This window comes from Vigna unguiculata, chromosome 9, assembly GCF_037176805.1.
Source record: "Vigna unguiculata cultivar grain cowpea cultivar isolate G323 ecotype 2 chromosome 9, ASM3717680v1, whole genome shotgun sequence".
NCBI classification, from domain to species: Eukaryota; Viridiplantae; Streptophyta; class Magnoliopsida; order Fabales; family Fabaceae; genus Vigna; species Vigna unguiculata.
Genome location: NC_140800.1, coordinates 10,414,149 through 10,436,901, shown reverse-complemented (window position 1 = coordinate 10,436,901; position 22,753 = coordinate 10,414,149). Strand labels below are relative to the sequence as shown.

The following is a 22,753-nucleotide window of genomic DNA, read 5'->3' as shown; positions in this document are numbered from 1 at the left end:
GGTGGAAGCTCGAGCACTTGGAATATGTTACTAAATTTAGCCTCTAATTTTAAATTAGAAACTAATTAATTAGTAGTTAATATTAAAAATCAGTTTAAAATTTAATAAAAACAAAATTCTATATCAACTATGTTTTAGTGTCAATAACAAAGGTATATATATATATATATATATATATATATATATATATATATATATATATATATATATATATATATATATATATACTAATTATTTATATTTTATAATATGAATAAATAATTGTTGGATAAGACATTTGCTTTTAATTATTATTTCCGATTCTTTCATATAAATTATTATACCATATAAAAAGTAAGGATTATTATCGATTGGGTCGGATCGAATTGGAATTCAACTCGATCGATTTAGTATAATTTAAATTTAATATTTGAAAATTTGTATTCGATCATATAATTTATTTGATTAATTTGATGTAAGTTGTTTCAGTTCGGGTTAATTCGGTTAAGTTTTTTGGATTGAGAACTTATGTTAAATTAATCTTTTAATAAACAGTTATTTTTATTTTAAATAAATAACATAAATATAATGAATTTTTAACTAAAATAAATGACATACATTAATAATGATTAGATTATGAACTATGATCCTATATAATTTACTACTAAATTTTGATAAGATAGTATCATATGAAAATTAAATTTCTAAATTTAAAATATATTTATAAAACTATAAATATAAAAATATAAATTCAGGTTGAGCGGAGATTCATAAAATTTCAACTTAATATCCGACCGAAGGACATTTATCATTTTACTCATTTTATATATCCAGTTACCAATCCAACCTGATTGTAAACTTAAATGTACATCAAATTTCTTCGTATTTGATCAAATATGAGTTTTTACTCGGTCCATAGAAAACTAGTCTGTTGAGATGTGAATACAAGCCTTTTTTTTTTCTTTTAATTTTGTGTTTTTTTAATAATAACATATTTGAAAGAAAATATATTTGTATAAATGAGTTTAGTATATGTAGATGTAAATATTATAATTATATAGTATAAAGGTATGTTATTAAAATATATTTTTAATTATTTAAAAAAATAATTAAGTAATTAAATTATTACATAATAATGTTTAATGAGAAAAAGTCACTAAAAAAATTATTTTTTAGTAGCAGTTATTTTGTAGCAATAAAATAAAACGGTTAGAATTGTTTTAATTTTTTTTTTTTTAATTTTGGTTAACCGTCAAAAATTATCTTATAACATTTATTAAGTACTTGATCTATGTTATCCTTCAAACCCTTAATTTCTATACGATACCATTTTCGAAATGAAAATCGTGTCCCGTTGAACGTTTCAGTCCAATTTTCCGCTAAATGTTCCTTTGATCAACAACGAGCACCGCGAGCTATGTCAGGTAGGATGGATCTAAATCCAGCAGTGACTGCACCTGAATCCATGGAGATGATGAGTATTTCTTTTAGCTCTTTTTCATATGTCAATTTAGAGGTCTGATTTTATGGAAAAGCTGTGGACCTAGCAGCCAGAGAATTAATGGCACTCGCATCACAAGGACAATGTTTAATCTTCAATTAATTAATAATCTAATTCAGGCATTTGGTTTAGTTTTTATAATTTTGTTGCAATGTGATTGTGTTGCAATTATGAATGTCGCCAGTTATGTTGTTGCAATTTAACATGCTCAATCCATATTTGAAGCTCGGGGATTTTTTCCATTATATGTATTACGCCTTGTTTTTTTTTTTTTTTACGTGTAATGTACTACTAATACAATTTTTTTATGGCTTTAAAAATTACTTCTTGATCCTCATTCTTTCTGACAAGTTTCCTTGCCTTGTTTGATGCACGTTTGTAGGGTATAACCATTGAACATATAAGAAATGATTAATGGTTTAAAGGAGCTATGTCAGTCTTCTTGAATATGAAGATGTAAATCTTGATTAAATGATGCTTTTGATGAAGCGGAGGTATGTTATATCAAAATGTAATAGTGTTCTTCTATGCTTTACGTGTTGTTCAAACAACTTTATGTGTTGATGGTTGGATTCCTGCTCCCAAAAGAGTCAATTGTAATATGAAGGGTGCTAAGATGCAAGTGTGAATGTTGATGGCTATGTAATTCTCTAATACTTTAACAACACTTGTGTCAAGTCATTGCTTCTGAGTATCTAAAAAAGACTTCAACATATTTATTGCTGAATCTTGTATTTAAGTTTTAATTTCATAATTTTCCTTTTGCTCTCTTGTCTTTATCCTTCTTGAATGAATCTTTTTCCTTTTTCTTATAATTTATGTTCTATAGTCTTTAGGTATGCTGAAATCTAAATCTATCTGATACATTAACTTAAAAACCTTTTTTCTTTTGCAGGAAATTTATGTTCTGTAGTCTTTTTCAACGTTGTTAATAACCTAATGATGTTCTAGTTCAGGATCCATCTTTGACGGAAATAACATAATGTAGGCTATGATTGATCCTTCCCCAAATCCATCTTGTATTGTATCTGCTCCCATATGAAAATGATTGGCCTTGTTTGTTCTTGTTTACAATCTGTTTAATGTTTCAGATTTCATGGCTTATCTTTGTTGGGAGTTTAAGCTGCTGTTTATTTTGTTGAGAAGGAGGGGGGATAGAATAGGTTTAGCCATTTAGGAATATCAGGTTTTGTTTGGTTCTGATACTTATTGTCATTGTTTGATGCAAATTTTTGTGAGTCATCTTGTAGCTTTCTCTATCTTAAACCTTTTTTATTTTGCTTGTTTGTAGTTTCAATTTTTACTTTTATGAACAATGTTCCTTGGAAAAATGTTCATTTGTTCTAATTTTTGAGATCCTTTATTCCACATTGTTTTCAAACATATCTCTTTAGGTTTGATCGGCCTACGAAAATAAGAATTATAAGCTTGATTTTGGGTTCCACGCTAAAACTCTCTGACCATGGAAAGGTTTGATGTCTTCACTCTCTTCTATTTTGCTATTTATCTTATAGCTATAGATATTAGATATAATGATACATATGAAGGTTTTATATCTTCATTTCATATTAAAAATTCATTGGAATTAGCCATGCAGAAATGCATGGAGATAGGTTGAGATTGTTTCTCCTTTCCTTGTTTGAAAAATCATTATCAAGTTCCTAGACAAATGCAGTTAGATTCATTTAATTGCAGAGTTGTTACTCAAAATGAAGGAAGATGAACTAAACTCAATTATTGTTGAAATGAGACGACATTGCACTTCTTTACAGGAGAAATTAGTGAAGGAAGAATTAGAGAGAACAGTAAGTGAGATTTTCAAGTCAATGGGTGAATCTTTGGAGCAAAATGGTAGGGAAAGGTTATATTTGATAATAGTTTATACTTATTATCTTTGAAAACACTAGGCAGCCGTAGAATCTCTTGTTAAGGAGAGAGAGGCCACACTGAACTTTGAGAGGTCACAAAATACTCTTCACGAAGTTCTTGGAAGAGCACAACTGGATCTCCAAAGTGCACATCAGAAGGTAAAATAATATCAGTCTCGATTCAATATTTTTAATGCTTCTTATCTGATGTTGTTAGATGTGTCAAGAATTACTCTTATATCTGAATGTCTACATCAATGGATTTCTACAAATATCATCACTCAATGACATGTCCTCATTCTTTTATTCTTTTTCTGTTAAACTGATACATTTCTGTGAAATGATCTATTCTCTTATCAAATTTTACTTTGTGCTGTAGGATAAAACTTATAATAAAGATGATTATATTACTAAGGCCACATGTTTTGAGGTTATATCAACCTTAAGAGATGTTCTTAAAATAAGTTCTTATTACATACAAATATTTGTTGTTAATCTGATTTGGCGAATCAATTACAGGTTTGGTTTTAGTGATTTTGATTGGAAAGAGTTTGCTTCCAGGATGAAACACAAGAGTTATGAAGAAATCGAGGAGTATTAATCTTACATTTTCCATTTACTTTTTTCATAATTTAATGCTATGATTGTTTTTAGTGCTACTGATCTTAAACCCATATGAATTCTAAAATAGTGGTAGATCATGATAAAAATAGTGTATATGTATACTTGGGTAGCTTTAATTGTCTTTATACAATCTTCATGACTAGTCTCTAACTACATATACCTTATACCTTTTGAACAAGTATGGCTTACTTTTTTTGTCTCATATTATAGAAGATATTACTGATTCACCTACATTCATAGTTACTATATTCTTATTGCTATGATATTTTGTCAGTTTCTTTTGTTATTCTCCTGTGTGCTTTCAGTTTACTAATTTTCCCTCTTTGCTCGTGAGATTTCATGAGAAAGATAAGAATTTTTTCAAATCCTTGATATTTGATTGTGCTCAATTCTTACAAAGTTTTTTCGCCAATAACCACTAGTTATTTACATGAGTTTTGATGAATAATAATCTTAACCATCTATGTACAGTTATATAATGATACATAGTAATTTATAACTATAAATACTGATTATAATGTGTCTTTAGATGGCATTCCAAAAGAAGGACTTTAAATAAAAAATGTACTTTTAAGGATCGATGTTCTGAATTTGATGACAAAAAAAGTAAGTTCTTCAATTTTTTTTTGGATTATAAGCTTTGTATTGCTTGTGTTTAGCATACTATTCGGGCATTATTTATATGCTATCTCTTGTCAGTTTAAAAATGAGTTTGCGTTTTGGAAGTTAATATTACTTGTAGGTGATGAAAGTGTTCTTTATCTTTGAATGTGGAATGACAAGTGAAGTTTGCATTAGAAAATCCTAGAACACAACTTTCTTCAGAAGATATCTTACCACTCCATCCACGTTTGAAGGGTAGAAAGATATGGAAGGAGGTTCATGATTTAGTGCTGCTACAAGCCGTGTTGAAGTAAGTTCTAACAGATAATTTTCCCTGCATGTGTCTCTCTCCGAGTTTAAACAATTTACTGTGAAATATGTTCCAAGTTCCATGTTATTAAACCATGAAAGAGTTTTTTAGGCTTGAATACCATAAATTTGTATTGGTATTTCCATTTCATTTGACGATTTGTGAGACAAGAATTTGGATTGGAAGAAGGTATTTTGCTATGCTGCAATGGTGTAACTTCTATTAACTTGATTATTTTCTGTTAAGGCATGGCTATGCGAGGTGGCATGATATTGTTGACGATAAGGATCTGAAGATTCAGAAGGTTATCTGTGAGGAGTTGAATATTCCAGTTGTAGATATACCAGTTGAATTATATTGTTTGTTTTTGATTCATGATAGGTTATATAGTTTTATAACAAATTCTTATCAATCAGTGTTTTTATCAATGTGGTGGGAGCAACAAGACATATGATAGGGGAATGCTTATATTTATACGCTTTTGGTTTAGAGTATTATGAAAAAATACACACTCTTTGTTTAGGATTTAATGATGTGATCCCAACAAGGCTTATAGCTTGGATCAACGCCTAGGCCCAAATCATGCTTAAGGCCTAATACATGGCCCACATGCACCTTCAAGCCCAAGCCCATCAAGAGGCCCAATAACAAGGAGCATGCTCAAAAAGATCCAATTAGGCTTCATTCAAGATGGCCCAAACCCACATGGGCTTCTCATACTCTTCACATGGACCAAAGAAGATATGAAGATTTGAAGAGGTGTCTCAAAGAGCAATAGAATAGCAATAATATTGACCCATTGTTTAGGCTTTGCTTTCTAGAATAATAGGTCAAACAATGAGTAGTTCAATTGATAAAATTGGGCTTGACTAAGCCCAATAGGAGATTTGGCCATGAGCTATCAAAAGAGCCAAGGTGGACTAAGTGGAAGTCAACACTTCTTCCTACACCTCATGGATCCAAAGCATCCAAGGGTTAGGAATGCTTCCTCCTTTTCCAAGGCATCATCCAATGGCCAAGATCAAGCCTCCTTCTCCAAGCTTGATCTAAGGGCCAAGATCAAGGGCCAAGATCAAGGCCCACTCCATCCAATGGCTCTCCTTTCTCATGTGTAAATGGCTTCATATAAAAGACAAAATTTTACTCATTTGTAGACACTTTTGAAATTTTATGCAATAGATGCAACTTGAGTTGAGAGCACTCCTCCCTCTACTGCCTTTGAGAGTCACCACTTTCTAGAGATTTCCTCTCTCTACCTCTAGCCACCTTCCTTAGGCTAGCATAGATTAGGAAATCCTATCACCTCTTTCACCTTCCATTGCTTGCAAGTGCCTTCCAACTTGCTTCCATTCCTTCATCCATTTCCGCTGCCCATGGAGTTCTTCATGCACCTTTGGAGCTCCACCATTTAATATGTCTATTTTATGCTATTTTCACAATTACATTTGAACAAATGCACAAGCTCCATTATGTTTCTACCACCAATGACTCTTCATATGAGGATATCAGTGAAGAATACCTTTCAGCAAAGCTCATTTGGTAGATCTAGCTGAATCTGAACGAGCTAAAAGAACAGGTTTTGATGGAATTCATTTGAAAGAAGGTTTGCAATACATGATTAACTTGAATACCTTGTATATCTGTCAGTTTCATTTGCTTGCCTAAATAACTCGAATTCTTTTGATATTGTTTGTTCGAGTTTGAGTTGTAATAGGCATATATAGACTTAAGTAATGGAATGTAATTCGGATGCAATTATAAGCTACGTTATTTACCTACTTAAACATGAAATTTTTTCATATTGAAGATAGTACGATGGTCAACTAATTCCCCATCATAAACTTTCACATTACCTCCGTTTTGGAAAACTGTAAACCTTAATATTTCAATTGGTCTTATTCTATTGGTTATATTATATATCATATAGTATTCATACCATACGTATCAGCTCTACATGATAATATACTATCATCATTTGCAACGAAAACTCAAAGCAGTTTATTTATGCAGATGATGTCTTAAGGAAAGGATTGCTTGGCTTGAGGCCACTGATGAGTACCTTTATAGAGAACTTCATGAATATCGTAGTAGATGTGCTTCTGTAGAGATGTGAAATTGATGAACCAACAATATGTGAATAGGAAAATACTTCAAATTTAAATGCGATTTTTAACCGTTAAAATTTGATATATTTTGTGATAGTTTTTACTCGTCAAAATATGATCAAATATAAAAAAATAGAAGTAAATTTTGTAGCGGTTTTTGAACACTAGTAATTTTTTTTTTCGTTTTTGACAACAATACCAAGTTAGATTTTTCTTGTCAAAATATGTTTTTGATATGCGTAATTTTGACGATTTTTTAAACCGTCAGAAATTTCATCTGTGATAGTTTTTAACTTCTAAAATTTGTAATTTTAACGGTTACAAATATTCACTTTTTTTATAGTGAGTATGGTCATTGTTAATAAATAATGAGAGAAATAATGTTATTGATATTTTATTTTATCTATAAGGCATTTTGAATTAGACTATATTATTATACATTCGAAGTAATAATTATACTTAGCAAAGAAATGAAGAAGTTAACGAAAATGGTATTTATTTATGAATTTGATTTTTCACTCAAGAAATTAACATAACAAATTGAAATTAATGATTGAAATTTTAGTTTATGTAAGTTTAGTTTCAAATATAGTAAAAGTTCACAATCATTTGATAAATGTATAATATATGTAATTTTTTATATTTTTAGTGTTAACAAATACAATGTAAAGTTGTTGAAATAGTGAGTGTGACTAACGTAGTAAAGTTTGTCACAGAAAACAAAATTAATGTAGATTTGACAAAATTGTGGTTATTTTAATGCATTTAACTCTATCTTTTAACACGTGCGTGCACATTGGCATTTTTTCTTTTAGTGAATATTTTTGTTATGTTAGAAAATATAATATAATTAAATATATTTTTGAATAAACAAGTTTTAAATTTAGTTTAATAATAATATATAAGTACGGTGAAGAAGCAAAAGGCATGATAACATAATGAAAGTCAATAATTTATTTATTAAATAATAAGAAGTACTAAAACCATTTTTATATATAAATTATTGGATATTAAATTGTGTAATGGTAATCAAATGAATATATAATTAGGGGTTTAATAAGATTTTGGTAAGTGAAAATTGAAATTAGCTCATCTTCAAAATTTTGGCATAATTTAGTCCTTTAACTTTAGAAATACGTGGAATTAATCTTTTTAACCAAATTTGATTAAGTTTATTTGATGTTTCAAATACATTTTATTATAATATTTGAGTTAACATTGAAGCAAAAATGTGTCAAACGGTGTAAACAATTGAAATACTATCATGAAATGCACTTGAAACGTTAGATAAACTTAATAAAATTTGGTTAAAAAAACTAGATCCACACACTCTTAGATAGAGCTGTCATCTTTTATTTCAGCCCCTGGGCTGACCCTAGCCCCCTATAGAGCTAGGCCCCATTTTCGTGGCCCATTTATCAGGGGGCTTTTTCAAAGTCCCTGGCTCCCAAAGCCCTAAGTCGGTGGGTTGGGACAAGATAGGACCGGGTCAGCCCCTCAGATAGCTCTTCGCTAAAAAAACAAGGGAAACACATCTTCGTTCAAAACTATTCTTCTTCTTAAATTTCTTTTGCCCAAGCTCAAGCCAATATCTTCCCCAACTGCCATCATCTACGGTGGAGCTTGACGGTAGCATACAATGGTATACGACGGTGGTGATAGTGATAGATGAGTAGAATCGAGAATCATCAACGAAAAAGTGATATCAGAGGTAATCCTTTTGTGTGTGACTAATACCTCTTTGAAATCTGACTACAAAACCCTTTTTACATTTTTTCTTCAATTTTGGGGATTCCAATTCTGATATAGAGTACATTATTTGAATTATCCTTTTTTGCATTTTTTCTTGAATTTAGGGGATTGCAATTATGATATACAGTACATTATTTGTGTTGTATACGTTATACAGGTTGTGCTTGTAGCCTCTGATAGTAGCCCACGATGGCTGACGAAGCATCTACTAAGTTTGGCTTCATGAAGGAGTGTGCCCTTTGTGTTTGTTAGAGATATTAAACACGGTGAACTTGTGCTTTATCATGCTAAGGAGTTTGGCTTCAAATTAAGTGAACTTGTTCAACTCTGTCATTGCTATCGAAATTAAGGTGAGATCCTGGCATCACACCAAGTCTATAACATGTTTTGTTTCTACTATCTTTAGAATAAATTTCACCTGTTATCTTGGTGTCACAATGCAGAGCTAGGCTTTGGAGTAGTCTTGTAGAAAAACCACCACAATATTAAATTTGGAAGGTTTTTTGTTTTGCCAATTTTGTATTTTGTTCTTAATATGGACTCGGTCATTTTGCTTTTGGCTATATCTTAATGAGAGAAGAAAAAACATGATTTCTCTTCACAACCCAGTAACAAGTGAAAAATACTAGGTATAATTATTTTGTGTTCTTTACATTGAAAACCGCAAGTTCTAAATCTAATTCCACCTTAGGTATAAATACAATCAAGCACCATCAGATTGCATGGATATTATAGGGAGTGTCTATAGTGTATAGTGTATTGTTTAAAAAAGTTTAAAACTTATAATATTCTTGCTTTAAACTGTCGAATAATTTAAGCTATACTTTGAAGCTGATATCAATTGTATATGGCATCAAATATAATTGGTTTATGGCTAATTGTCTTTCATGCTCTGTTAGAATTAGAAAATGGTTGTAGTAATCCTTTTCTGGTTGTTATTATTGAATATCGTTATAAGAAATTAATCCAAAGCACTTCTTACTGCTGTCAACACCCAATTTCGTCCGGGTAACAATGATAAAATAAAATAATTAATTAATTAATTAAATTTCAATTGAGAAGAATAAATAAATAAATAATTAAGAAAAGAAAAGAAAAGAAAAAAATATGTTTTGGTTTGAGAAAAATAATTATCTATTTATTTTATTATTATTATTATTATTATTTTATTTTAGTTTTGTTTTATTTATTTATTTGTTTATTTGGGCTTATTATTTTGATTATTACATTATTTTTTCTTTCTATTATTACAGCTCCTTTTTTGTTTTACATCTCTCATTCTAGTTTAATAAAAAGAAAAAAAGAAAAAAGAGAGAGAGGGGAAAGGGGAAAGAAAGAGGTAACGTAAGGCCTCTCTTTTGTCAGACCCATGCATGCTACGCTATCATGGTTTTGTAGTATGGGGAAGGGCCTGTAGCATGGTCATGATGGCTGAAGGAGCAGGAAGCAACATCTGCTCTCAGCCTTGTCCCAAATTTCGAAATTGGAAGGTGCAGAGGGTTACATAATAAAAAGGGGAAAATTCATGAGAGGGGGGTCTTTTTTTTATTACTACAGAGAGGGGAGAGGGCACCAGAGATCAGTGAGGGAGAGAAAGAGTCAAATTTGGAAACGGAAACAAAGCTGCTGTTAGTGCATTAAGTTTTATTTTCACGGTAGGTGTTCTTAACTCCTCTTTAGTTTATGTTACCGTGACTTGATGTTGTTGTTGATGTTCATGGGTGTATGAATTAGAGCTTATGTTAATTTGATATTAATGTTCATGAATGTATAGATAGTTTGAAATGAGCATGGTTACATCTCTTATTCATTTTGTTTATTCCCATCGTACCTGGGTACAGTAAAGAACAGAGCACAATGTTCTTTATTATTATTGTTTTTTTATTTTTTTTATTTTTTTTTTGCCATTGTTAAGACATGTTCTTGTTTAGTGTTATTGTTGTCCGAATGAGTACTGGAAATTGCCAAACCAGAACCCAAACATTTCACCAACAGTTATATTCTGCAGAACACATTTTTCACTAACTTTCTCGTCACGTGCATAAAAATAAAAAATAAAACATGACCCGAAAGCAGTACTCACACACTGCATTCCATCATCCTTCGTAGTCCACTCATCCTTTCATTTTCACTCCACCCCCATTTTTTCCGCGCAACACAAACACAAGATTCCTCCATCATCATTTTCACATTCACCTGTGGCGCTTTTGGCAGCGGTTGGCGCCGTCATCGGTGGCTCTGGTGGCATGCGAAGCTTGCGAGAGAGTGAATCGCGTTTGGAGGACAAGATGCGATTGAGGGAGCGTTCGCGCGCGCGGAAAATTAAAGGAAAAAACTGCAATGCGAACGCCGACGGCCTTCAACGGTGGCCGGCGTCATCGATGCAGGTCATGGCCTGCCCTGTGATGGAGGTCAGCGGCGACAGGATCTTGGGTCGAGAAGAAGGAGCTGCCGTAGTGGAGGGAATGAATTTTATTTTCAATTAGGGTTTTTCTTGAAAAAGAAAGAAAAAGAGCTTCAGGCTTCATCACTACATTACCACACGCACCCCCTCTTTTACCTCAACCGCACCCTCCTCCTTTCTCTCCTTCGTGTACATCCTCTTTTTTTAATTCTTGCACCTCCATTTTGTGTTTCCATAGCACACCCCTTTATTTATTGCACGCACCCCACCTGTTACTTCACGCACCTCCCATATGTGATACTCCTGCACCCCATGTCTTTGTCTATTGTTTTTGGGTTTGTTGTTGTATTTGCTTTGTGCACCCCACCAATTACTCGTGCAACCTTACTTTTTTGTTTTCCACTTTTATCCATCTTAAAAATTTTCATCCTTTTATAAATTTACTTATTTATTTATTTATTTTTATTTATTTTATTTAAAAAAAAAGAAAACAATTATATTTGAACATTATAAAAATTAAAATATAGAAAAAAAAATCAAAAAATGGTTCTCTTTCATTTTTATTGTGTCTGTCCGACCGTCCGCGTCGTGTGACACTTTCTTCCAAATAATTTAAAAAAATACTAAAATAATTTTCTTTCCCTTTTAGTGTTTGCCCGATCGCTCGCATCGTATGACACATGTTTTCAAATAATTCAAAAACACCAAAAAATATATATAAAATTTCAAAATACAAAAACATCGACGTTTTTAAACAAGATATCTTTTTAAGAACTACGTGATCCTTGATTCTCCATTGTGAGATACGTAGGAACAAGGCCAGTCCTTGTCAGGTTCACCTCCAAAAATTAAATCTTTTTTTTTAAATGTTTTCCAAATATCTTTTAAAGAACTACGTAACCCTGATTTCTCATTTTTAATGAGAATACGTAGGACCAAGGTCAATCCTTGTCGGGCCCAAAAAATTAAAAAATATATTTTTGTTTCTTTTCAATATTGTTTGTCTCATTATTTTTGGGGAAAATTAATATTTCGAAAACCACATCAACTTTGCACTTTTAATTAAAGGTACCGCCTTCGGGCGGGCGCGGTAGGGTGCTAACACCTTCCCTACGCGTAACCGACTCCCGGATCCAAAAATCTGGTTTTTTTGCAGACTTGCTTTATTTTTATGGTTTTCCATAGTTTTCCAAAAATAACTGTGGTGGCGACTCCCAATCTTTTTAAAAAACCTGTTTTCTTTTTTTGATTCGCCTTCTCGTCGCGATTCCGGTTGTGACAACTGGCGACTCTGCTGGGGACGCTAGAGAGTCAAGCTATTTAATTAGATATGCGGACTGAATGTGGTTTTCCTTTTTTCTTTCTTTTTATTTATTTATTTTCTTTAATTTCTTTTTTCCCCTTTCTTTTATTTCATTATTATTATTATTATTTTTTTGTCTCTTTTTTTATTTGTATATTCTTGTCTCTATTTTAATTTATTTATATCTATCTCTTGGAATGATTGTGTGTAAATTGTTTCGCATATTTTGCTATATATCTGCCTGGGAAGTTTTCTGGTTGTTTTGCAGGTGGGGGTTATGGTATGCATCATCCTCCCTCCACACACACACACTGTGTGCATATCATGAGCGGGGCCCTATACCCGGGTCTGTGTAACTTAGAGTTAGAGGGGATTGTGTAGCAGTGCCACAGTGGATGAACTTCCCAAGTGGTCATTGTGAGAACCCCAGCTAGAGTTTGTTTACTTCGTTGGTACTCCCACATCTTGTTGTCTACCAACTATTGTGGGAAATGCCTAGAAGTAGGCCATAGCTCTAGTGACCTTGATCCTTAAGTATTAGGGAACTATCTTGGCGAGCGCATATATTTTACCTTAGGACCATTAGGCATCGAACCTCTGATAAGGCACAAGGGAAGACATGTGCATTACCTTAATTCTCATATTATTTTTCTCGCTTTATTCGAATTAGCAATGAAGCCATGTGTCTGTACTTTCTTTCACGGCATCATCATACATGCATTTTGATTATTTGTTCATGCATAACATGTATTTTGTCATGCCATGCCATAACATTTCTTGTGATTCTAGGTCATAAATTTTAAGTCTGTGATTGAGTTTGTGAAAAAAAAAGAAACACAAGAAATTAACATGGGATTTCAAGTCAGAGGGAATTTAGGGTCGGATGCCTTGAAGAAGAAGTTACCTATCAGGGTTATAGATAGCAAACTGAATGGTTTAAGAGAAATAGTGCAACAAATGAAGACTATATAGAAGAATGCTTTCAAGAAGCGGTATGGGAACTTATTGAGGTTGTTGAATGTGGAAGTCCAAGCGTCGGCAGTCACCGCTTTGGCCCAATATTATGATCCGCCGCTCAGATGTTTCACCTTCCAGGATTTTCAGTTGGCACCAGTAGTAGAAGAGTTCGAGCAGATTTTGGGTTTTGTCGGTGGAAGATAAAGTCCCTTACAGATATTCTGAGCAACGAGCATCTATCTCTACGTTGGCAGGAATCTTGAAGGTACACCCTGCTGAGCTAGAGAGTAAAATGGCCTCCAAGGGCAACTCGAAGGGGATCCCCCAAGGGTATTTAGAAGGGCACTTGCGTCGTTTGGCTGAGAAAGATATAGGGGAGACGTTCATGGATGTGTTGGCTCTCACACTATATGGAGTCGTGCTCTTCCCTAACATGGAGAATTTTGTTGATCAAGCGGCCATCGATGTGTTTGTCGCTTACAAGATTCATTCAGAAAGCCCAGTCACTGCGGTTCTAGCTGATGTGTACGGGGGTTTGAATTTGTGCTACGCACTCAAGAGGAAGAAGATGTTATGTTGTGTACCTATATTGTATGTATGGTTTATATCCCGAGTCCGGTTGGGTACAGTAAATGATGAATGTCAGATTGGGGAATTGCCACATGGCGGCGTTGAAATTCGAGGGGCGAAAGAATGAGCCCAATTCTGTGCAGGTTTGAATGGGGGAAAGATTAGATGGTGTGTCCCTGGGCTGCCCAAGTCGCATGTCATTTCTTGTGGGGATTTCCCTAACGTCCCTCTGATAGGTACCAGAAGTTGTGTGAATTATAACCCTGTTCTGGCTCAACGGCAGTTTGGGTGTCCAATTAAGAGCTCTCCAACTCCAGAATCTTTGGTCGCCATATGGACTTATTATGAAGAAGGAATTTCTCAAGATCTAATTCGACGAGTTAGGAGTGCCTGGGGTGAGGTTTTGCGTGCAGAAAAAGACCCAAGGCCATGGGTAATGGACGAGAAAATATCTTACCGACGATGGATTCTGGAAAGGGTTAATATGATCAAGTTACCTTTCAAATCGGACTCTCCTGCTCCGGAGCGATTGGAACCTGCTGAGTCTGAGGAGGTGAAAGGGCTAAAAGAAGAGATCGAGAAGATGAAATTAAAAAATGCCAAATTAATTAACGAGCTTCAAAGTCTCCGACATGAGTATGTGGATCTGAGGCGTGATAATGAGGAAATGACAAAAGCGTATGAAGGGATTCTTAGGCAACAAAGAGAAGAACGAGATCATGCTTTCAGAGTGAAACAGGATTTGGCCGCAGCAAGCACCGCATTAAAATCAAGGGACCGAGAGAGATGCAGCAGTAGCATCTAAGCGCCAAAGGGATCAGTTGTGTGAAGAATTTAAGAGAGAGAAAACTGAAGCACTGAGACGGTTGCACAATGCTCAAATGAGAATTAGTGAGGTTGAACAACAAATGAGAGAGGTGGTGTCGACCTATGAGGTGAAGATGGACGAGGAGCGTTGGCATAGAGCTGAATTGGAAAAGGAACATCGAGAGGTGATCAGTCGGATGAATGAGTACACAACCGAGCAGGAAATGATTATAGAACATTGGAAGAGATGTTTCTCACAGCTAGCTGCCTTGGCGAATGGAGCAATTGAAGAAATCCCACGATTATTACCTGAAGCAGAGGCTGCACTACCGATCTTCAATCCGCCAAGGGAGATTGAAGCCTTCTTTAATCATTGCAAGAAGTTGATGAGGGAGATGAAGAGCATGATAGTCAGAGTTAGGGAATAGGTTTTATTTCTTTTCTTGTTTAATGAATGTAGAAGACTTGTTAATGGTTGGGTTGTATCAGTTTCGTGTTAATTTCTATGACATATTTACCTTAACGTTCTCACAGCTTTAAAATTTCCGACTAGAATAAATGTTTTGCATTCATTTTATTTCTTTTCATTCTTCATAATTCATTTCATTTAACGAAATAATAGAGCAAAATCAAATACGATGGCAAAATTTCCACGACACCCTTATCGCACACGAGCTAACCATAGAAGTATGGAAGATTGGGAAGAAGCCCATGAAGCTGTGAAGGCTGACATTAACGAGCTAAAAGATCAAGTGGGCCAAATCCTAGAGGTTTTGAAGTCACTGAAGGCTTCAGGGGAGGCCTCATCCGCTAGGGTCGAGGAGAATGCTCATTCTTATGGTACGCCTCTAAGCGCGTCAGTTCCGTTCCCAATGTACGGTTTGCCTCCGGGATACACTCCTCCAGTTGGAGAATATTCAGATGCAGAACAAACTTCTTTCTCTTTTCCTACAGCTAACAACGCACTATCGAACGGTACTCAAGGGCCGATGTTAGCTTCGACACCCGTGACAGGAGCGGAGATGAATGAGGCAGTCACATTCACAGGACCGAGGATGATTGTGGCGCCCCAGCCTCCAAAAACATTCATCAATGCAGATGCTGCGACTAAAGCTGCACCACACGCTACAGTCCAAGCAATATCCACTGTTGTTGATGGGGCTAAGAGTAAGCTTGAAATTCTTGAGGAAAGGATTCGTGCCATTGAGGGTGGTGGAGGCTATGGGTTCGGTGATGTGGCGAGATTAAGCCTGGTTCCTGGTGTGATGATACCACACAAGTTTAAGGTCCCAGAATTTGAAAAGTATCACGGCACCACATGCCCTAAAAGCCATCTGACAATGTACGGTAGAAAGATGGCTGCTTATGCCTATGATGAAAAATTGCTAATACATTGTTTCCAAGATAGTTTGGCTGGGGTAGCATTGAATTGGTATACACACTTGGAGCCATCTCGAATTCATTCCTGGATGGATTTGGCCGATGCCTTTGTGAAACAGTATAAATACAACACAAATAGTGCGCCAGATAGATTGCAATTACAAAACATGGCCAAGAAGGATACTGAGTCCTTCAAGGAATATGCACAACGGTGGAGAGAGTTGGCTGCTCAGGTTGAGCCACCTCTACTTGATAAGGAGATGGTGGCGACGTTTGTAAACACGCTGCAATCACCATTTTATGAGCATGTATTGGGGAATGTGTCTTCCAATTTCGCTGATATCATCATCATAGGGGAAAGAATAGAAATCGGGTTAAAAAGTGGAAAGATTGCATATGGCCCATTCGCGGCTGCAACTCCTAAAAAACCTAATTTTATTCCCGGAAAGAAGAAAGAAGCGGAAGTATAAGCGGCCTCAGTGATGCCTGTGTGGGAAAGTCGGGCTCCTACGATTAATTATCGACCACACTTGAACCAACCTCCTTATGTGGCCAATGCAGTGTCTGTTCATCAAACACGACCTCAGCAGCAAGGGTTTTATCAACCGTCGAATCTTTATCAACCACAACGTGCTCCAAACAGTGCTTGGAAAATCGAACCTAACTCGAATTTCAACAGAAACGCGGGACAAAACGCTAATCTAAGGAGGAATCAAGAGAGGAACTTCGTTCATTTCACTCCTATTCCTATGTCATATACGGAATTGTTGCCTCATCTCCTCCAAAAGCGTTTGGTGGCCATTTGTCCGATGAAGCCTGTGCAACCTCCGTTCCCCAAGAATTATGATCCAAACGCCAAATGTGATTATCACGGAGGGGGAGTTGGTCACTCTATTGAGAATTGTGTGTCCCTTAAACACAAGGTGGAAGCTTTAATCAACTCAGGATGGATAAAGTTCCATGAAGACAAACCTAGTGTTGAGGCTAATCCCCTTTCTGGTCTTGGGAACCCTTCGACAAATGCCATTGAGGTTAAGAAACACCGACTGGTGAGGGATGTGAATGAAATTCGAAGCTCCAAGTGGTTTGTTTTTGAGACACTGTTAAAATTAGGTTTGTTAAAAGGAGAATATAACCTGAGTAAAAAGTGTGGATTCCATCCGAGTGCTAAACATTCTATCGATGAATGCACAGAGTTTGAGGATGTTCTACAACATCTTATAGACAGAAACTTTGTGCAAGTATGTCACAGACACATGGAGGATGAAGTATTTGCACAAGATGGTGCGGAACCCGGTGTGACTTTGCCAGAGCCATTGGTGATTCATTTCACTAGATCCACCTCTACCCCTACAATTCAAGAAAGACAATCTATTATTATCCAAACACCCTCCCCATTTCCCTACAAAAGTGAGAAAGCTGTCCCATGGAAATATGGTGCATACGTGTTGGGTGAGAAACAACGGGTAGGTGGTCAACCTAGCAGTGGTGAGTCAGTGGTGAAAAATATATCAGGCATCGGTGGAATTACGAAGAGTGGTCGAATCTTTACGCCTCCAAGCTTGATGAAAGATGGCGTTGGCAATAATGAATCGACGAATACCAAAAAGGCTAAGGAACTCTTGAAAGGGAAAACCATCCAAACCGACGAGGGTCTAAGAAAAGACGATGGGAAAGAAGTATCTCACGAGGAGGCTTGCGAGTTCTTGAAGTTCATACAACAAAGCGAGTATAAAGTGGTCGAACAGTTGAATCGCCTGCCTGCTCGAATCTCACTTTTAGAACTACTCATGCATTCAACCTCTCATAGAAAGTTGTTAATGAAGATACTCAATGGAGCGCATGTGGAGCAAAATATTTCTCTGGACAGTTTTAAGGGAATTGTTAACAATATCACTGCTAACAATTACCTCACGTTTACCGATGAGGAGATACCTACTGAAGGGAGGGGACACAACAAGGCCCTCCATGTCTCTGTAAAATGCTTGGATCATGTCATAGCACGTGTATTGATCGACAATGGATCTTCCCTGAATGTAATGCCAAAAACAACATTGGGAAAGCTACCGTGTGAAGGTATTCACATGAAACCAAGTGCAATGATAGTGAGAGCTTTTGATGGGAGTAAAAGAGAAGTAATGGGAGAGGTAGAATTGCCGATCCAAATAGGGCCATGTGTCTTTCAAATAACTTTCCAAGTGATGGACATCCTTCCAGCATACAGTTGCTTGTTGGGTCGTCCTTGGATTCACTCAACGGGCGTAGTACCTTCAACCTTGCACCAAAAGTTAAAATATGTCATGAGTGACAAATTAGTGATTGTTTCAGGAGAGGAAGATATTTTAGTAAGTGGGCCTTCATCTTCTCGCTATATTGAAGCAGTAGAGGAAGCCCTCGAGACAGCCTTCCAATCTTTGGAAATTGTGGGAAATGCCTATGTGGAGCCCTTTCCAATGAACCCACACTTGTCGCGTACTTCCCTTATGACGGCCAAGGTCATGTTGAAAGAGGGATATGAGTACGGAAAGGGGCTAGGCAAGTACGAGCAAGGATTGATGTATCCTTTAGAAGTCACCGAGAAAAAGAATAAATACGGCCTTGGATACAAGCTTACTAGAGAGGATAAGAGGAGACTGTCGGAAGAAAGGAGAGAGCGCGGTGTGGCTCGAATCCAAGGAAAAGAACTGGGGTTAGGAAAGATTCGCATCTGCGACATCAAAGATAGCTTCCGCAGCGCGGGATGGATCAACACTAGTCAAATAGCAGCTGTCAGAGATGAAGATGAACCTGAAAGCTCGATTTTTGTGCAGCCTTGTGCTCCAAATGCGCTACTCAATAATTGAGAGACTTTGGATCTACCCGTGGTGTTTAATTTGGTTAAAATGTAATATTTTTAATTTGTCCTATTGCTTTACCCGGAGCTTTAGGATTCTTGACTTAACGGGATGACACCTTTTCCTTTATGCTCAGCGTGATAATCAATTTGTGTTTGCTACCTTTGTTATCTTTGTTTGCATTTTTCACTGTTGTTTGTTTATTTATCTTTTTTATAAACTCAAATAATGCAGATATGATAATAAATGTTTTGAAAATAACAATGTCGATATCCCTAACTTCGAGCACCCTATCAATAATATGGAAGATGATTATGAAGGTGACTCGGAACCCTCCCCTGAACTAATGAGATTAGTGGAACAAGAATCTAGGGAAATAAAACCCCATCAAGAAGATGTTGAAGTGCTTGACCTAAGTGAGGGGGATGAAAAGAAAGAAGTGAAAATTGGCACGAGTATGAAGAAAGAAGTGAAAGAAGAATTGTGTGTGTTGCTAAAGGAGTTTAGGGATGTGTTTGCTTGGTCGTACAATGATATGCGTGGTTTAGATACTGATATAGTACAACATAAGCTTCCACTCAAACCGGAATGCCCTCCAGTCAGACAAAAGCTAAGAAGGATGAAGCCAGAAATGTCATTAAAGATTAAAGAAGAAGTGCAAAAGCAATTTGACGCTGGATTTCTAGCTGTGGCAAAATACCCTCAATGGGTGGCAAATATTGTACCCGTGCCCAAGAAGGATGGGAAGGTTCGAATGTGCGTTGACTATAGAGATTTGAACCGGGCGAGCCCAAAAGACAACTTCCCATTACCGCACATCGATACATTAGTGGATAATACAGCCAAGTTCTCGCTATTTTCGTTTATGGATGGTTTCTCGGGATATAATCAGATTAAGATGGCACCTGAAGATATGGAAAAGACCACGTTTATCACATTGTGGGGGACATTTTGCTATAAGGTGATGTCTTTCGGGCTTAAGAATGCTGGGGCCACCTATCAAAGGGCCATGGTGGCGCTTTTTCATGATATGATGCACAAAGAAATCGAGGTTTATGTAGATGACATGATCGCCAAGTCTGAGTCAGAAGAAGAACACATCCTCAACCTAAGGAAATTATTTGAGAGATTGAGGAAATTTAAACTTAAACTAAACCCAGCAAAATGCACATTCGGTGTGAGATCTGGAAAGTTGTTGGGTTTTGTTGTCAGTCAAAAGGGGATAGAAGTCGATCCCGACAAGATGCGTGCGATAATCGAAATGCCTGCTCCGAGTACAAAAAAGGAGGTACGGGGTTTCTTGGGCAGACTGAACTACATTGCTAGGTTCATCTCCCAGTTAACCGCCACTTGTGAACCAATATTCAAGCTATTGCGTAAAAACCAGGTTGTTGAGCGGAATGAAGACTGTCAGACTGCTTTTGATAAAATCAAACAATATCTACAAGATCCTCCTGTGTTACGCCCACTCGAACCGGGGAAGCCACTCCTTATGTATTTGACGGTACTCGATGAGTCAATGGGTTGTGTGTTGGGTCAACATGACAAAACTGGAAAAAGAGAGCATGCCATATACTACCTGAGCAAGAAGTTCACGGAATGTGAACAACGATACTCGTTTTTAGAGTGAACTTGTTGCGCATTGGCATGGGCTGCCCATCATCTAAGACAATACATGTTGAGTCATTCTACCTGGTTGATATCCAAGACTGACCCTATCAAGTATATTTTTGAAAAGCCCGCTCTCACTAGAAGGATAGCCCGGTGGCAAATGCTATTGTTAGAATACGACATTGTGTATGTCACTCAGAAGTCCATCAAGGGTAGTGCTTTGGCTGAATATCTGACCCAACAACCCGTTAACGATTACCAGTCGATGCAACCCGAATTTCCGGATGAGGACATCATGACCTTGTTTGAAGATGACCAAGAAGATGAGAACATAAAGAAATGGACGTTATTATTCGACGGGGCTTCTAACGTCATGGGACATGGTATAGGTGTAATACTAATATCTCCAGAAAACCAATACATTCCAATGACAGCAAGGTTGTGTTTTAATTGCACAAACAATATCGCTGAATACGAAGCATGCGCTATGGGCATCCAAGCTGCGATTGAGTCAAAGGCAAAATTTTTGAATGTATATGGAGATTCAGCGTTGGTTATCCATCAACTAAGGGGAGAATGGGAAACTAGGGATCAGAAGTTGATTCCCTACAAAACTTATATCATGGAATTGGTGGAGTATTTTGATTTCATTAAATTCCACCATATTCCGCAAGAGGATAACCAATTGGCAGATGCCTTAGCTACTTTATCATCGATGTTCAAGATTAATCAGGATGGGGTAATGCCGATGATCCAAATGAAGAGTCATGAAGGGCCAGCATATTGCCATTTCATTGAAGAAGAGTTAGACGGTAAGCTGTGGTATTTTGATATTAAACGCTATATAAAAACCAGAGAATACCCTGAAGAAGCATCTGAGAATGATAAAAGGACACTGAGAAGGTTGGCTGCAAATTTTATCCTGAGTGGGGATGTGTTGTACAAGAGAAATCATGATATGGTTCTCCTTCGATGCGTGGATGCAAAAGAGGCCGAGTCAATATTGGAGGAAGTTCATGAAGGAACTTTTGGCACACACATGAATGGACACTCGATGGCTAGAAAGATCTTGAGGGCTGGTTACTTTTGGTTGACTATGGAGAATGATTGTTGCACACACGTGAGAAAGTGCGAGAAATGTCAGAAGTATGCAGATAATATCAATGCGGCACCCACCACTTTAAACTTAATGTCTGCCCCATGGCTGTTTTTAATGTGGGGGATAGATATCATCGGGGCTATAGAGCCAAAAGCCTCAAACGGACATCGCTTCATTCTAGTTGCAATTGATTATTTCACTAAATGGGTGGAAGCTGCTTCCTACGCTAGTGTGACTAGGAAGGTTGTGACTAAATTTATAAAAAGAGAGTTAATTTGTAGGTACGGGTTGCCTAGCAAGATAATCACTGATAATGCCACCAATCTGAACAATCAAATGATGGCCGAATTGTGTGAAGGATTTAAAATTCAGCATCATAATTCTTCTCCTTATCGTCCAAAGATGAATGGGGAAGTCGAGGCTGCTAATAAGAATATCAAGAAGATTGTACAGAAAATGGTGGTCACGTATAAAGACTGGCATGAGATGCTTCCCTTTGCTTTGCATGGGTATCGCACCTCAGTACATACATCAACTTGGGCAACACCTTTTTCTCTGGTGTACGGAATGGAGACAGTACTACCCTTCGAGGTAGAAATCCCATCCCTACGAGTGTTAATGGAGACCTAGTTGGAAGATGCAGAATGGGTTCAGGCCCGATTTGACCAGCTTAATCTCATCGAGGAAAAAAGGCTAGCAGCAGTGTGTCATGGACAGTTATACCAAAGAAGGATGAAAAAGGCGTTCGACAAGAGGGTGCGCCCTAGAGAGTTCCATGAAGGCGAGCTAGTCTTGAAAAAGATCTTACCTATACAAAAGGATTATAGGGGCAAGTGGACTCCAAATTATGAAGGCCCGTATGTGGTGAAGAAAGCATTTTCTGGTGGGGCACTAATTCTCACAAGGATGGATGGAGAGGAGTTACCGTTACCGGTCAATTCTGATGCGGCCAAAAAGTTTTATACGTGATGATTCCTTGATAGGAAGTGCTACTAGGGGATATTGACATTGTCTCCAAATTTTGTTGTATTCTGCTTTGTTTTTCA

General features: G+C 36.5%; 2 protein-coding genes and 1 pseudogene across 7 annotated transcripts; all 3 read left to right on the top strand.

Moving 5' to 3' along the window:
* The first annotated feature begins 1,294 nt into the window (after positions 1-1,294).
* Positions 1,295-5,313, top strand: LOC146883516 (kinesin-like protein KIN-14N). Of its 6 annotated transcripts, none has more exons than XR_014984494.1 (7): positions 1,295-1,403; positions 1,863-1,974; positions 2,875-2,950; positions 3,253-3,285; positions 3,388-3,507; positions 3,868-4,885; positions 5,132-5,313. XR_014984494.1 is itself a non-coding variant. In XM_085666363.1 (6 exons), the coding sequence occupies exons 2-6, from the start codon at positions 1,952-1,954 to the stop codon at positions 3,877-3,879; spliced, it is 264 nt and encodes an 87-aa protein (XP_085522489.1). In that variant the 5' UTR covers positions 1,295-1,403; positions 1,863-1,951; the 3' UTR covers positions 3,880-5,313. The 6 variants fall into 6 exon arrangements, 1 of the variants encoding a protein (XP_085522489.1); XR_014984495.1 differs by having other exon boundaries at positions 3,388-3,778; XR_014984498.1 differs by having other exon boundaries at positions 3,176-3,285.
* An 8,019-nt stretch (positions 5,314-13,332) lies between these two features.
* Positions 13,333-15,726, top strand: LOC114165489 (uncharacterized). The gene is made up of 2 exons (XM_085666598.1): positions 13,333-14,089; positions 14,120-15,726. Exons 1-2 carry the CDS (start codon positions 13,699-13,701, stop codon positions 14,779-14,781), a joined length of 1,053 nt encoding a protein of 350 aa, XP_085522724.1. The 5' UTR covers positions 13,333-13,698; the 3' UTR covers positions 14,782-15,726.
* LOC114163438 (uncharacterized) lies at positions 15,422-22,753 on the top strand (annotated as a pseudogene).

What these genes read in the sequence shown, in the direction of transcription:
- LOC146883516 (XM_085666363.1), top strand. Translation starts at nt 1,952, where the DNA reads ATGATGCTTTTGATGAAGCGGAG. An exon ending in AACTCTCTGACCATGGAAAG is followed by an intron (nt 2,951 to 3,252) that starts GTTTGATGTCTT and finishes ACTTCTTTACAG; the next exon opens with GAGAAATTAGTGAAGGAAGA. An exon ending in AGGAAGAATTAGAGAGAACA is followed by an intron (nt 3,286 to 3,387) that starts GTAAGTGAGATT and finishes TGAAAACACTAG; the next exon opens with GCAGCCGTAGAATCTCTTGT.
- LOC114165489 (XM_085666598.1), top strand. Translation starts at nt 13,699, where the DNA reads ATGGCCTCCAAGGGCAACTCGAAGGGGATCCCCCAAGGGTATTTAGAA. An exon ending in TGGCGGCGTTGAAATTCGAG is followed by an intron (nt 14,090 to 14,119) that starts GGGCGAAAGAAT and finishes AATTCTGTGCAG; the next exon opens with GTTTGAATGGGGGAAAGATT.